The sequence below is a fragment of the Grampus griseus genome, assembly GCF_964374135.1.
Source record: "Grampus griseus genome assembly, chromosome: 1".
NCBI lineage: Eukaryota > Metazoa > Chordata > Mammalia > Artiodactyla > Delphinidae > Grampus > Grampus griseus.
In genome coordinates, this window is record NC_139017.1 from 138,500,333 (window position 1) to 138,514,785 (window position 14,453).

At 47.6% G+C, this 14,453-nt stretch overlaps 1 protein-coding gene across 3 annotated transcripts in view; it reads left to right on the forward strand.

The window, feature by feature from the left end:
- Positions 1 to 908: 908 nt before the first annotated feature.
- GLIS1 (GLIS family zinc finger 1) overlaps positions 909 to 14,453 on the forward strand; it is a gene marked incomplete at its 5' end in the record, with an annotated part of 226,577 nt that continues 213,032 nt past the window's right edge. For 2 of the 3 annotated variants that reach the window (XM_082673934.1, XM_082673935.1), the window contains one exon: positions 921 to 1,167. In XM_082673934.1, the coding sequence (XP_082530060.1) occupies positions 921 to 1,167 (247 nt within the window). Of the gene's footprint in view, positions 1,168 to 14,453 lie in introns of all 3 variants that reach the window. The other variant, XM_082673936.1, reaches the window with a different exon arrangement.

A 14,453-nucleotide genomic window follows, 5' to 3' on the forward strand; every position in this document is an offset into this window, starting at 1 on the left:
AGTTTGGGGGCCCGGGGCCCTTTTCCAGGAGGGACGATGGAAGGCCCAAGGCTCTGTGGAGGGGCACGCAGCGCGCGCGCGCGGGGAGTGTGAGACCGTGTGCGGCTGCTAGTGTTGCTGAGAGTCTGAGCGGGTGAATGAGGGTAGTGTGTATGGCACGTCGTGTCCCCGAGTGTGCATTTGCGGGGTGTTTGGTGTGTGTGGAAGCGGGCGTGCATGGGCTACCGACTTTGTGCAGGTTTGCACGCGCGATAGGTTCGTTTTCTCAGCTGCGCGTGGGAGTGTGCGTGTGATGGGTTCGCATCGCGGGAGTGAGCGCCTATCCTCCGACTCCCATTTTCGCAGCTTGGGTGGTGGTGGTGGGATCTCAGAGTGTCTCTCCCCCGGCCTGTGGGTGCTCAGTCCGCGGTCCCTGCGCGCAGCCGGCTCCCAGAGCGCCCACGAGGCGAGGAGTGCAGCGGGTGACCTACCCCGAGCAGTCTCCGCGGCTTCGCCAGAGCCCTACTCCGGGAATCTCTGGTTGCCGCCCGCTCTGTATCTCACTGGGTGACGCGCACAGGCGTTGTCCCTTCTCCAGGCCTCAGTTTCCCCATTCGTCCAAAGAGGGCTTGGTGGGGGCGGATTGGGTGGCCGGGCCCTCCACAAGCCAGGGAAGAACGACCAGCCGCTCCTGCGCCCTGGAAGGGGCCTTTTACGCGGATCAGGTTGGTTAGGGTGAGTGTCACGTTAGGGTGAGTGTGGTGGCGCGAACCCATTTCAAAAAGGAGGAATAAACGCAGGGATGGTGACCTGACCAAACCTCGGCCTCCGGACGAGAAGGGGACCGCTCCGCTCATTCTAACGCGCCTGTGCTTTCTCCCCTCCGCAGGAGCCCGCAGGAGCCCGGCGCGACCTCCAGCGGTGCGCCCCGCCCCGGCGCCATGCACTGCGAGGTGGCCGAGGCGCACTCAGACAAGAGGCCGAAGGAGGCCCCCGGCGCTCCGGGTCCCGGCCGGGGGCCCGCTGGCCTCGGCCCGCACATGGCCTTCAGGGTCACGGTGAGCAGCGGGGGCTGCGGGGATGGGGGTCCGCGTGACTTGCTGCCCGCGCCACTGCGCGCCCACGACCTCCTCGAGCCCCGGAGCCCCCGAGACTACGGTCCGTCCAAGGCCTCTGCCGCCGGTAAGGGTAAGTCTGGCCCCGCCGACGTGCCTGGCCGTGGGTGTGGAGAGATTTGGGCTCTCTGACGTTTCTACCGCAGGCCTTTGTAGGAATCCTCCGGAGAAAACTTGGTAGAACTTTCTCCGGAGTTCATCAGTTTCTCTCGAGTTGTTTGGGACTCGCTTGTCATTCTGAAACGATGATTGTTTAGGAAGCATCTAATTTAAACTCAGTAGCCTATATTGGGGAAGATGGGTGTATAGACAGCTCAGATTACATAATTTTGCTTCTGTATGTTTCTGATAAAAGTTGTGTGAAACTTGTCAAAATCTTATTATAAATTAGGATGAGTAGCAACTCGAGTATGTCTATCTCTGAGGCTGCTAAAGGCATCCTTTGAAGTATTCCAGTCTCCCTCAATAACAAAAACCAGAAGCCTTCAGCAAGACCCCTCGCCTGTTGGGACCTCAGTTTCCCCATCTGTCAAGTAAGGAATTAATTATACCAGATGATTTCTGGATTCCTGATGGAAAATTTTATGAATCTATAATCTAGCCTGAGTCAAGTCCCGACTTTAACAATGGCTGTTCTGTATTTGTTGCTTCAGAAGCATAGTTTTGGGTCAAAAGTTAGTTTGCAATACCCTTCCTCTACCCAGTAAGGCTGGTGGGTATAAGGTGCAGGCTCCAGTATAATTAATGGGTCAGAGTCAGCAATGAGGCTGGATTCTCATGAACATGTTCTTCTCATCACAGTTAATTATTATTGAGCCATTATTTATAAGTTTCATGCTGACAGATAATTAACCAGAAATTGGGGAAATTGTTGAGGCACCGTGTCCTCCCCCCTGCCCCCACCTTTTTTTCCCTGGGAGAAACCAAAGCTTTGGGGTTTCATTATTTCAGTGTTTGGGACCTCTTGGTTCTATTTCCAGCTGATTCTTAAGGAAGGAAAAAAGTGTGTTTTATGGCTCTGTAGGCATCACTACTTTAGCATCAATCAGCCCCAGCAACTTAGAAAAGGTAGGGTGGCTTGCTTTTAGAGATGAGAGCTCCTTTTAGGTTAAAAACAAAACAAAACGAAAAAACCCCAACTCCCCAATGCAAAGACTAGTACAATGAAATAAATATAAACACTTTTTTTCTTTTTAATGAAAACACCTGACTTTGTAGGAGAGCACTATTTCTTGTCTCGTTGTTTTATTTATTTATTTATTTATTTATTTATGGCTGTACGCGGACCTCTCACTGTTGTGGCCTCTCCCGTTGCGGAGCACAGGCTCAGCGGCCATGGCTCACAGGCCCAGCCGCTCTGCGGCATGTGGGATCTTCCCAGAACAGGGCACGAACCCATGTCGCCTGCATTGGCAGGCGGACTCTCAACCACTGCGCCACCAGGGAAGCCGTTGTCTCGTTGTTTTAAATGTCAGTCTCTTCTCCAAGAGACAGAGGTCATTTTTTAAAGGGTAGATATAGAAAAAAACACCTTTAGTGTATTATTACTGGAATACACACATGAGGTTCTCTTTTACTAGGGAGAGAGAGGGCTGTGCAGCAAGACATGAGTAATATTTGCTGCCCTGAGCTCCCTCCCTTGCCCCACTCCATACACAATCCTCCCTTAAATAGATACCCTCCTGCAACATTTTGTGTTAAAAAAAAAAATAGCTGTCAATTGCAGATCGAGTTCTCTGCAGACCTAATAAATGGCTCTCCCAAACATAGCCTTTGTTCCAAGCCGTAGTTAGAGACCTTTCGTGTGGATGCATTGTGTACACCTTCTGACTTCCATTCCCCCAAATCCCAATTATTTTTATCCACACACCCCCAATGTCTAAAACATGAGATCTTTAAATCAGGATTATATTTGAAAGGGGCAGAGGAGGATAAAAGAACGTGAGGAAGCACCTCTTTCTTTGTACCTTAAGATGGTTGTACTGATTAAATTTTTTAAGACGCTGCTGTTTTCTTCATAGCCCCCAGCAAGGCTGGTGGGGTAGGATTTGTCCCACCCATTTAAAAGATGAGGAAACTGAGGCCTACTGGGTGCGGGGTTTCTGGCCAGCCCATTGCTTGGACCTGGCCTCTGTCCCTCTGTGCGAATTTTTCCCCGTAGTCAAGCCAGGCAGTGGCCTGTCACAAAACCAGAGCTGGGCAGCCCTCTTGAAAATGCCGTAAAGGAAACCTTCTTACTGCCGCCATTCCCACCCAAATATTCCCTAGACATCGCAACCCTTTGAATATTTGGTGTCTAGCTCCAAGTCTCAGGCTTATTGGAAACAGACAGGTAAGAATACCAACTGAAAAATATTTATTGACCGTGCTGGAAATTATAAGACTCTGCCATCCAAGATCTGTGGGACCAGGGGAAGTTATTTCTCTTCTCTGAGCCTTAGTTTCCTCATTTGTAAATCTACCGTGCGACTTACTTGGAAAGACTGAAGAGAGCATTAGTGATAGAGTGTGAAAGGGCCGCCTCAGTGCCTGGTTATTTTGGAGATTACTCTTGTAATGTGTTTAACGTTCTCAACTTCTGGTTTTCCATTTGCACGAGAGGTAATAATGCTTCCTCCCAAGGGAAAATGAAACAGTTGTTGTAAGAATACTTTATAAACTAAGAAGGAAAAAGGGGTCACTTTTATTAATTCTTGTAGGGCACCGTGTTATGGTCAGCGATACTTGAGATAAAGAGGGTAGGGTGAGGAGGGAGAGAGGTTTGATTTTTTAAATGTTGACTTTAACGACTTTAACTCTGGTGCCCTAGCCAGAGGAAGCTGAGAGGAGCCAAGCTGCAGGTCTTTTGTGGCCACTGCTGCCTGGTGACCGGAGAGAAGACAGTATTGCTTGGTTTGGAATCAGGTTTCAAATGATCTGCCTTCCGTTTCGGACAGACCCTAAGCCGAGGAAGGGAGTGAGCTCTTGAATCCAGCAGCTTGTCCGTAAATGTTGGGGTCCTCTGCGTTTCCAGATCTGCAGTTAGGAGGCACTGGGGATGGTGCGTCGTCATGGACTAACATTGTCATCATTTACAATAAGAATCACGATCTGTTTATGACAGAGTCCTGTTTATCCAGATTCCAAACAGCTGAAAAGGCCAAATTACCAGATGCTACGTTTTTTCTTTCTTATTATTAAATACCCGACACTCTGCTTTTCGAAGTCCTGACAAGGAAAGAAAGTAAACATCTGGACTTTATGGAGGCCGTCAGCTTTGTGGCGATGGCCCGATGATGCTCGCTCCCTGTGCACAGTGGTTTACAGTTTTCAACGTGTGTCCCCCACACGTTCCCTCATCTGTCCTCATGCCAGCTGAGCTCTGCCTACCTTGAGGGCTGTTCCGAGGGGACAGATGTAGAAGCGCTGGCTTCTTATTACTGTGATTCCCATTTTATAGATGAAGACATTAAGGTTCAAGGATGTGCTCAAGGCTACAGACAGTAAGTGGCAGTTTCTAAGGCTTCCTGTTGCAAAGTTTGATTCTGGTTCCACAACTTGTACCTTCTATGTGTGTGTGTTGGGGGCTGAGAGCTGGGTGTTCATGACGGCCTCCCGAATGTTCCCAGAGAATTTAAAATATTTTTGCTTTCGGTATTTCTTCTGTCTCGAATCTTTGGAAGTTGGTAACTAGTATCTATGCCATCATTAGATAACTTCGTAGTTTACCAGAAGATTCTGTTTGACCAGAATTACTGCTCTCAGACCAAACCAGATAATGAGCTCACTGTTTAATTCTCAGCGACTCACTGGGCCATTTTCATTGTGCTCTGACACTAGACACATCCTAGCAATAAAAAGGAGGCTGACGATCATGACAAATGTGGACTCTGCCATTAGTAAAAGGCCATTATAACGTGGCTGAAAATTCCAAAAAGTAGTTAATCTTGTAACTTAAAAAAAAGTTAGTATATATATTTTTCTTTAAAAATGAAAACAAAAAAGGAAAGCAGTTGTAGATTGCATTAGGGGCATTAGGGGCTGGTGGTGGAAAGTAAGACGTGACAGTTTTGGTTGGCATTACCTGGTAGAGTTTCTTCATCTGAATCAGAAGCCACTGTGATGTTCTGGGGAGGCTTTTGAGGGGCCAGCACATCCATAATAGAAAGGTATGAGTTATTTTGAAAGCATTTACCCCCTCCGGCTCTAGTGGGCAATTTGCTTGCATTTCATCCATTTTAAAGTGCTGGTCCTGTGATCCGGAAATAATCAGATCCAAATTTTTTCAGTGCTTGAGGTTTCAAATAAGGGGGAGAAAAACCTGCTGGCCAAATGTCAGGCTCAGTGAGACAAAGAGAAACATGTATGTGTGTGGGTACACAAATAAGATAGGAACATGTTGCGTCTACAGTCATAAGAATTATGTACCCGACAAATCTTTTATAGACATGTAGCGGAAATATAATTCCCAAAGATTCCCTAAGAATCTTGTGTGGCTAGAATTCCTCTTCCCTTCCTGCCTCCTAAGCTCTCTAGAAGCTGCTAAGACTTGGCGTGCAAAATGGAACGGGGACCAGCACATGAGATCGTAACTTAATTTAGGCTTAGTTGTTTCTGAGTCGTTTACCTGAAGTGCTCAGCTGGGCTGAGGTCTCAGGACTATCTTGGCTGCGGAATCATATCCATAGGCTGTGTTGCTCCATCTGTGATGAAAATACATGTTTCTTTATATGCCGTGGTTATACGCCGTGGTTTTCCTTCACACTTCTCCTCCTTCTGGAAAAAAAAAAACCTCACCCCGTCTTTGAGTTCTTCATCTCCCTGCGTTACAGTTGCATGAGAAGCGAAGTGCGCCAGCACACTTATTTTTACAGTGTGTTAAAATCCCATTACAGGCATAAGTGCACAATGAATCATTTAAAAAAATATATTCTTATGTTCTTTGTTCTGAATGTTGCATAATTATCATCATTTTCTTTGGTTTTATTTTGTGGAGTTTGGCCAGCATCCTAGAAAAGGGGAGAAACTAAAGTTTGGAATGGGGTTTTCAACCCTTTTTTGGATAGGAATAGGGAAAAAAAACAACAAACAAATAAATACCAACTTTATTTGTAAATTGACCAGTGACTGTCGCTAACGGTGACTTTTGCATAGAAAGGATAATCTCCCTTCTTTCTCTCAATTTTCTTAGAAAAGCAGTTCCTTGTTTTGAAGGTGATATGGTAGTATTTCAACAACCTCACCTTGTATCTGTGATTATATTCAAAGTTAAATTACAGTGTGTGGTTTGCTATTTTTTTTTCCTAATACAGATTTTAGTTGCAATTAGTTTAGACCTAGAGACTTGCAGTTGTTTCTTCTGGTAGGGGGTAGTCTATTTTTGTGTTTAAAGAAACAAAGACATTCAGTTCAAGGGGGAGAAGAAATGAAACAAACTCTACCCTGGGCTTTGAAAAATTCAGCTGCAACATGCAGAAAGCCCAGCTGCGATACCAGGGCCAGGAAAAAAGAGCAACCTCCTGAAATATTTGTGCAGCTCGCCTTCCCTGTGCTAATGATTCTAGCAGTTTAAAACGGACTTCTTGTTTATCAACAGCCGCTGCCTGAATTAATAGTTTACAATGAAAAAAAAAAATGCTTTGGCGTTAGAAGCAAAGTCCGGGACTGATAGCTGAGTTACTGAGTTAAGGGAAGCAGAAAAGAGAGGGGAAAAGTTTTGTGGCTGCTTTGGTCTCCTAAAGCCTTATTTATAAGAAACTGAAAGAAAACAGAGACCTGGGGTGGGGTGGGGTGGAGAAAATACAACCCTAACCCAGTGTCTTTTAGTTTAAAGTCACTTGAAGCATCTGTTTTCTCCTTTTCCCCGTCTTTCCCTAAACTCCAAAGGGTTATTCCTTCAGAAGGTTTCCGGTGGATTGAGGCGGATTGTGTTAGCATTACGAGCTGTGTTTTTAAAGTCAGCATTTGAGTCAGATGCACTGAGAGGAGCCCTTCAGTCCGCTCACTGAATAATGCATTTCCTGCATGGCCTGAATTTTTTTGGTGGTTATGGTTGGGACTGTCTGGAGCAAACACACGCGCCATTGTACAGCCTCAATGCATGTGGGCCATGCCCTTGGCTTTGAGTCTTGGTTTCCCCATCTGTAAAATGGGAAGCAGTTCCACAGGATGACCCATAGTCTCTTCCTACTCTGTTGCTCCGGGATTCTACATGAACTTGGCTGGGGCAGTTGGGAAGGATCTAGGGTATGGAAAGAGGTCAGGTTCTAGATTTGATCTCTTTGGAACTCTTGACTCCTGAAGTAGAGCACAGAAGGAACCGGAAGAGGGCGGGAGGTCAACTAATCTTTATTGAACACCTACTCATTGCCAGGCCGAGCAGTTTATAGCTGTCATTGCACTTAATAAAGCCCAACAATCCTATGAGGAAAGGAGGCATTATTCTAAATTTACAGATGGGGGAAGTGAGGCTTGGAAAAGTTAATTGATTTGTCCAAATAATGAGCTTACGATGTAATTCACAGTGACTCACTGTATAGGTAGCAGGTAATAGAGGCTGGAATTTGAACCCAGCTCTGTCTGACTGCAAAGCCTGTGCTTTCCCCCTAAAGCACAGAGCTCTCACGGACGGCCCTTAAAACCCAAGTAGTGGCAAGGAGTCGCCGTGGCTGCAGAGTGTGCCCCGACCCCTGGGGGAAGGCAGCAGAAGGCCACAGGCCGGTCTGGATGACCAGTCCCCGGAGCAGACGTCTGAGTCTCAGCTAACAGGCTGAGGTGTGATTTTTAGGGGGAGCTCTACCTCCATCGGGCTCTGCCCACTGCTCGGCTGCAGAAGTGGTAGAAGGACAGTGGTTCCTGGTTGTGACATGGAGTCCTCAGGTAAGGAGTCCGAGACCGGAGGGCCCCTAGAAGCAGCCCCTTCTCAGAAGCAGCGCATACACTCATTCCGCCGGTTACTGCAGGTTCAGGTCCCTCTTTGAGCCTGTCATGCAGTTTGGGGAGCTTTGTTGCCCGAGCCCTGGCTGCGGTCGCCCTTCCATCGGTTATGAAGACATCTGTTTGAAGAGAATTCCTCATGATCGCATCACACGTCGTGTGTAGAATGCATGCTTCACTGGACATGATGGTTTGAGATCTATTAAATAATTATTTCTTATTAAACGCTTGGTGGGATGAAGAAAGGCTTGTGGGGAGAACAGACCAGGGATCAGAGTGAACTTGAGAGTTTGTGGGAAATGGGTCTTTTGTGTCAAATGATGAATGAGTCAAATGACCCTCTATGGAAGGAAGAGGTCCCACGGCTGGGTTGTGTCTGTGGTCTTGCATGGGGGTGTGTGCATTCATGAGAATGTATGTGAGTGTGGACATTCTCAAGGGATCATACTTCTTCTGAAGTGGAAATTGCAGGAGGCTTTATTGCCCAAAGCTTCTTTGCCTTTGGATGTTGACCCTGGGTCTGAAAGGGAGAGTATGAAGGGGTATCAGGGATGGCCTGCTTGCGTTGTGGCCCAGTCTCTTCCTATTTGTGTCTTTTCTAGCAGCCAGATTACTCTTTTAGATGTTGTTGCTTTTGTTTTTAAATAACAGGTTTGACGGCAAATAAGGCTTTAGCAAGAAACCAGGGCGTATTATAAACCCAGCTTTAAAAATACAGATCCCATTTGCTGTTTTAAGCTCTCCGGAGGGCCTGGAGATTGGGTTTATTTTGGAACGTTGGTGGACTGTATGAATTACTTCTCTGAGGCTTGGGTATTTAATACCTAATAGAAGTTTGTATAAGAGTTGATGATGTATTTTGCCGACTTTCCAACCCTGTAAATAAATTACACGTGCCGGCAGAGGCTGCCAGGATCCACTGTGTCAATTGAAGCTTAATTTTTATCCCAAACCACTTAATACTTTTGTCCTAGTGAGTAGAGAAAATTCCCGGGTTTCGCCCAGCAGCGGGCCCATTCCGAGATGTAGACGGTTTCATGAGCCCACGAACAGGCCTCCGTGGATTCACCGATCTTGACACAGTTTTCAGTGGTTAAGTAGCTTCAGCCCTCTCAAGTCCAACCCCCAAGGCAGAGAATGATAATATAATTTTAAGTGTATCGTAAAAATGAAACTCAATCGCTTCCACTCCCCAAACCTGTCTCGCTCCCCTTCTCTCTGGAGAAAACAGCCGTAATTGTGTGTTTAATCTCAGACCGCCTGTGCATTTTATCTTATTTGAGTGCAAAGCCCAGGTAATAACGTTGGCATTTCCAGTGCGAAACAAAATCGGGTTTCTAATTTGGAGACACTATTAAATATTTCATGCTTCAACCAAACTCAATTCTTTTTTCCTATAATAAGTTTAAATATTAATTCTCTGGAATGTCAGATGCCTAAAGCTAGGCATTTAGTGATCTGCAGTTTCAAGTATCTCGAAGAAGGTTTATGAAACAGGATATTTCACTGGGAGGGATGAGTAGTGTGTTTCAGAGATATCTGAATTCAAGGCAGTGTCTTCTGATTTACTTTTTAAAGGGAAAAGGTCATAAAATAAGTTGCTTTATGTGCTGAAGTATTAAGTGGCTTAGGCTGAAATAACAGCAGAGACTTTACTGTTTTTCCCTGTTATATTTTAACAATGCTTTTTGGGGGAGGGGGTGGGTCATTTTCCCGCCTGCATGTCTCCTCCCCCAGCCACCCCCCCCCCCCAAACCAGATGGCTTTAATTCTAACCAAATCCCACGCTGAGGCCAAATGATTGATCAAACAGTCATTTGTACTTACGTAGCTCTCTTTGTGAGAATATCTCTGCATCGGAGCTTTTCGCCGGGCTCGGCTCATCTTTGGGACTTCAGATGGTAGATTTCCAGCCTGGAGAGGTGGAAGGTATAGGGGTAGGTGGAGGGCAAAAATCCCAGACCTTCAATCCAAAGAATTCCTTGCTTAAAACCTTTTTGTTACTTCCCATCCCTGACAGCAGGGGTATCCAGGTTTTCTAAATACAAGGACAAAAATCGATCCCCTGTCCAGATAGCTGTTATATTTTTAGTATCTGTTGATGGAGAAAATACCTGGAGGTTACTAGTTTTAAGGGCTCTTTTAAATAGATTTGTATTTTATCAACCACTCACATATCTGTAGAGACATCGATTTGTTCTATAGACAGTCTTTGCCTTCAAGCTCTCCCCTGAAATTACAACTTGGCACGTAGATTCACAACCAGTTGACTGATGGAAGAAATCTGAGCCCCTTGGTCTGGCGTTCAAGGCCTTCCCGCCAATCCAGTTCCACCTCTTCCTAATGTCTGCTTTGCTTGTCCTCCAGCAGCGTTGGATTTTTCTTTTTCTTTTTTTTTCCTTATAAATTTATTTATTTATTTTCATCTTTGGCTGCGTTGTGTCTTCATTGCTGTGTGCGGGCTTTCTTTAGTTGCGGTGAGCGGGGGCTACTCTTCGTCGCGGTGTGCGGGCTTCTCATTCCGGTGGCTTCTGTTGTTGTGGAGCACGGGCTTAGTTGCTCCACGGCATGTGGGATCTTCCCGGACCAGGGCTCGAACCCGTGTACCCTGCATTGACAGGAGGATTCTTAACCACTGAGCCACCAGGGAAGTCCCAGCATCGGACTTTTCCTTGCGCAGCTTCAGACCTGGAATCTTCTCTTGTCCTTCTGTCCTTACACACTTTGAGCTTCTTTTTATTCATTTTTGTGCCTTTTAAAATCAATTTTGGAACATAAAATAGTTCATATTCAAATATTCATCTTTGTAGCCTTACATCCAGTACCAGGTCTGGCAAAGTACATATCTGAGAAGCAAACAGTGTGCTGGTTGGGGCTGTAGGTGTGGAACCAAACGACTATGTTTGAACTCTGGTTCCAGGTACAAACTTCGGGATATTGGGCAAGTTATTAAGCTCTTTGGGCCTCAATATTCTTACCTGTAAAATGGGGATAATAATAGTAACAGTTTCAAAAGACTGTTATGAGGGTGAAACGAGTTAATACATGTATAAGTGCTTAAATACAGAGATTGGCACATGGTAAGATGGTCAATTAATGTTGGAGTTATTACTGTTATTGTTATTGCTACCATGTAAATGTTTGGTAAACAGAATCTCTTAGAAGGGCCTTTCTTCCCTTCCTTTTCACCAATCTGACTCCTACTTATTCTTTAAGACCCAGCTCAGGTGCCACCTCTTCCTGGAAGCCTTCCCTTTCTCCCTTGGCCTGGTTATGCTAGAGCTCTGGCACCCACACCTTTATCCTTCCTTCTGCGGTAGCACAGGTCATACTTTGTGGCGATTTTCCATTTACTTATGTGTCCTTGAGGACAGGGGCAGACTCTCATTATTCCAGCATCCCAGTGCCCAGCACAGGGCCTGGCTCAAGGTGGGTGTCAAGGAAGGTTGGGAGTGGACTCCAACCCAGTCTCTGCCCTCAAGGAGCTTGTAGCCTAGAAAGGAGAAGCTGAGTTTTATGTCTTTGTTTTTCCTACAAGGTTAATCACATGGTAAGGTCTCAGCACATGTGAGACTCCAGTGAATACACAAGGAGTTCTCAAGTACAGACACAGGCCTATTCTCCTTCCCACACCGTCTTGGGGCACTTCACAACGAGGTCTGTCCTACTTTTCTAGGTGACATTGGGCAAGTCTTCTCACCTGTCTGGGCCTCCCTTTCCTCTCCTTTCTGGGAGGAGTTGGCTTCAGCGATCACAGATCTTTCTTGGTGGCTGCCAGGCCATGGGCCAGGTGGAGGAGCTAGGGGCCTGACGGCTGTCCCAAGTGACTGGCCTGGATCGTAGGCCCACTTTGCCACACACCTGCCCCCCCGTCTAGGCAAAGTCCCAGGTGCTTTAAAGTGTGTCTCATCGTATGGTTTAAAGAGCAGGTATTGGTGGTTGCAACACATCTGACCCAGATTTCTCTAAGATGAAGAAGAACCCTGGAAATGAGAGCGAGGAGCCAGCTCTTGGTCACCCTGCTGGGGTGGAGAGTGATGTATACACCCTGGATCCCCACTTCAGGACAGGCTTAGACAGACCCCGGGGGGATTGTGTTGGCCTCCTGGCCCCTCTCTGGGTACTGTTGTGGTTTGAGCTTTGTTAACTGTAGAGCTCTGCCCAAATCACTATTATTCATTCAATCCCCCTATGAACAGATGGGAAAACTAAGGTTCAGAGAGGTCATGTTACTGTGCAAAGGTGGCCACATGGCTTTTGGAGTCAGAACTGAGTTCAGATCCTGATTATACCATTTGCTGGAACTTGCTTGGGCAAGTTCATTGAACTCTGAGCCCCAGTCTTTCTCATTTGTAGAATGGAGATAATGCCTATCTCAGAGTTGATGAGGGGCTTAAGGTGAGGAGTCTGTAGAGCACCTAGATCAGGGGCTGGCACATAGTAGGTATGTACCACAGGTAAGCTGCTGTTACTCCTCTTACTGAGTGGCAGAGCTGGGCCTAGGTCCCCAAGCCTGACTTGGTCTGATGCTGTTTCTCCTCTACACTGCAGTATCCCATCCCCTTACTCTGGTGTTTTGTTTTGTTCTTTCTTTCTTTCTTTTTTTTTTTTTTTTGGAGAAATTAGAAGAATAAGGACTTCGGGGTTTCAGAGACTGAGGTCCTAACCCCAGCACTGGAGGACACAGATCTGAAGCACCTGGGCTTCACTTAGGGTTAGGAGAAGGTTAGGAGCTGTCTATGTCCCTTGCCCAGGTGGGCATGGGCTACCTCAGCACAACTGTCTGACAGATCCTGGCCCTGGGGTCAGTCCAAGACATTCACTCAACCTGTGGTGGCTCTGATGTCTGGCAGGAGGGGGCTGGGGCTGTTTCTGGGGTGGGTCAGGAGGTACAGACCTCTCTCCCCCTGTTCCTGGTTTATTGGGTTGGGAGTTGCTTTCAGACTCTAATATCCAGGTGAATTACCTTGCTTCTGCCTCCCAAACTCATGATGCTGTTCCTGTTCTGCTCCCACATCCCTGTGCTTGCGGGTCTCTGCAGCACTGTGGAGGCCTCCATTTGTTGGGCCCTGCTGTGAGCAGATAGATATCCCCTGAAGCCATTCACTCCTCGTGAGGTGAGTATCATCACCCCCATTCTACAGATGAGAAATACTGAGGCCCAGAGAGACCCAAATGACTTGCCCAAGGTTCTAGAGCTGGTAGGTGGTAGCTGCAGGCCTGACTCCAAGACCCCGCCCTTTCTCACACCTTGCCACCGCTCTGGGCCGTTCCCCAGGCCCTCTGAACTCTGCTGCCTTGGGTCCAATCTTCCCCATTCGTCTTGGTCGAGAAACTGCCTCCTCCAGCCAGAATTACCGTTGCCCTCCTTCATCTTCCACTGCCCTTTGTCACTTTTCTCCCGTTGAACAGTTGGGTATTATAGATGCTTCCTCCCTGACGAGACTGTGAGCTCCATGGAGTGGGGTCTGTAATGACTGCATCTCTGACTTGCAGAAGGAGTGTGGACCAGAGAAGAGAACGAATGCAGGATCCCAGCAGAATTAATCTGTCCCTCTGCAGTCCAGGTGTGGCTTCCTGGGGAGTTCCCCAAGCAGATTTTCAGGACAGCAACCCAGAGTGGCTCTCTATGTCTGAGCCTCAGACAGTGATCTCCGCCTGGCCAATTGTCAGGAGCATATGGGATGAAGTGTGGGGAAGTATCTTGAAAACGGAAGGGCTGCATCCGGGTTTGGTTGTTGCTTGGTTCGTTCATCAGTGTTTTGAATGGCTGCTATGTCCCAGGTATTGGGTTGGGCCCTGGGACACTGTGGTGGGCTAACAGATAGAGCCCGTGCCTGCATGGGGCTCTCAGTCAGGAGGGCTGGGGGACAGTGGGCAAGTGTGTGCAGGTTCCCTCCCAGCCCGGCCAGGTCCCCAGTCCTCACCTGTGCAGCTTCACCACCTCATCACCTGGCTTGCTGTCCTAAGCAGACTCCTGAGCTCCAGACAGTCTGAGACCCATGACCTCAGCCAGTCTCACGGAGCCTTGGTTTGCCAGCTTATAAAATGGAAATATTTACTAGCTAGCTCCCCTTGTGAGGCCAGCGTGAGAATCAGTGATGTCAGCAGGGAAGGGGCTGACTGTGGGGCCTCTGAGGGCGGACGGGAACAGGGGTGTGTAGAGCAGCCCTCTGCAAGGACGCTGGTTGTGGAGCCACACTGGGTACCCAGTCCCGGGGGGTGGGGACACCTTTGCCAGCCCTTTTCTTGCACCTGTTGCCACTTCCTGCTTGCATAAGCCTTCCTCTTGGAGGGAATATCCTTTCTCCTTACCTGTGGCAATAAAAAAAGGCCAGAGGGCTTCCCTGGTGGTGCAGTGGTTGAGAGTCCGCCTGCCTATGCAGGGGACACGGGTTCGTGCACCGGTCCGGGAAGATCCCACATGCCACGGAGCGGCTGGGC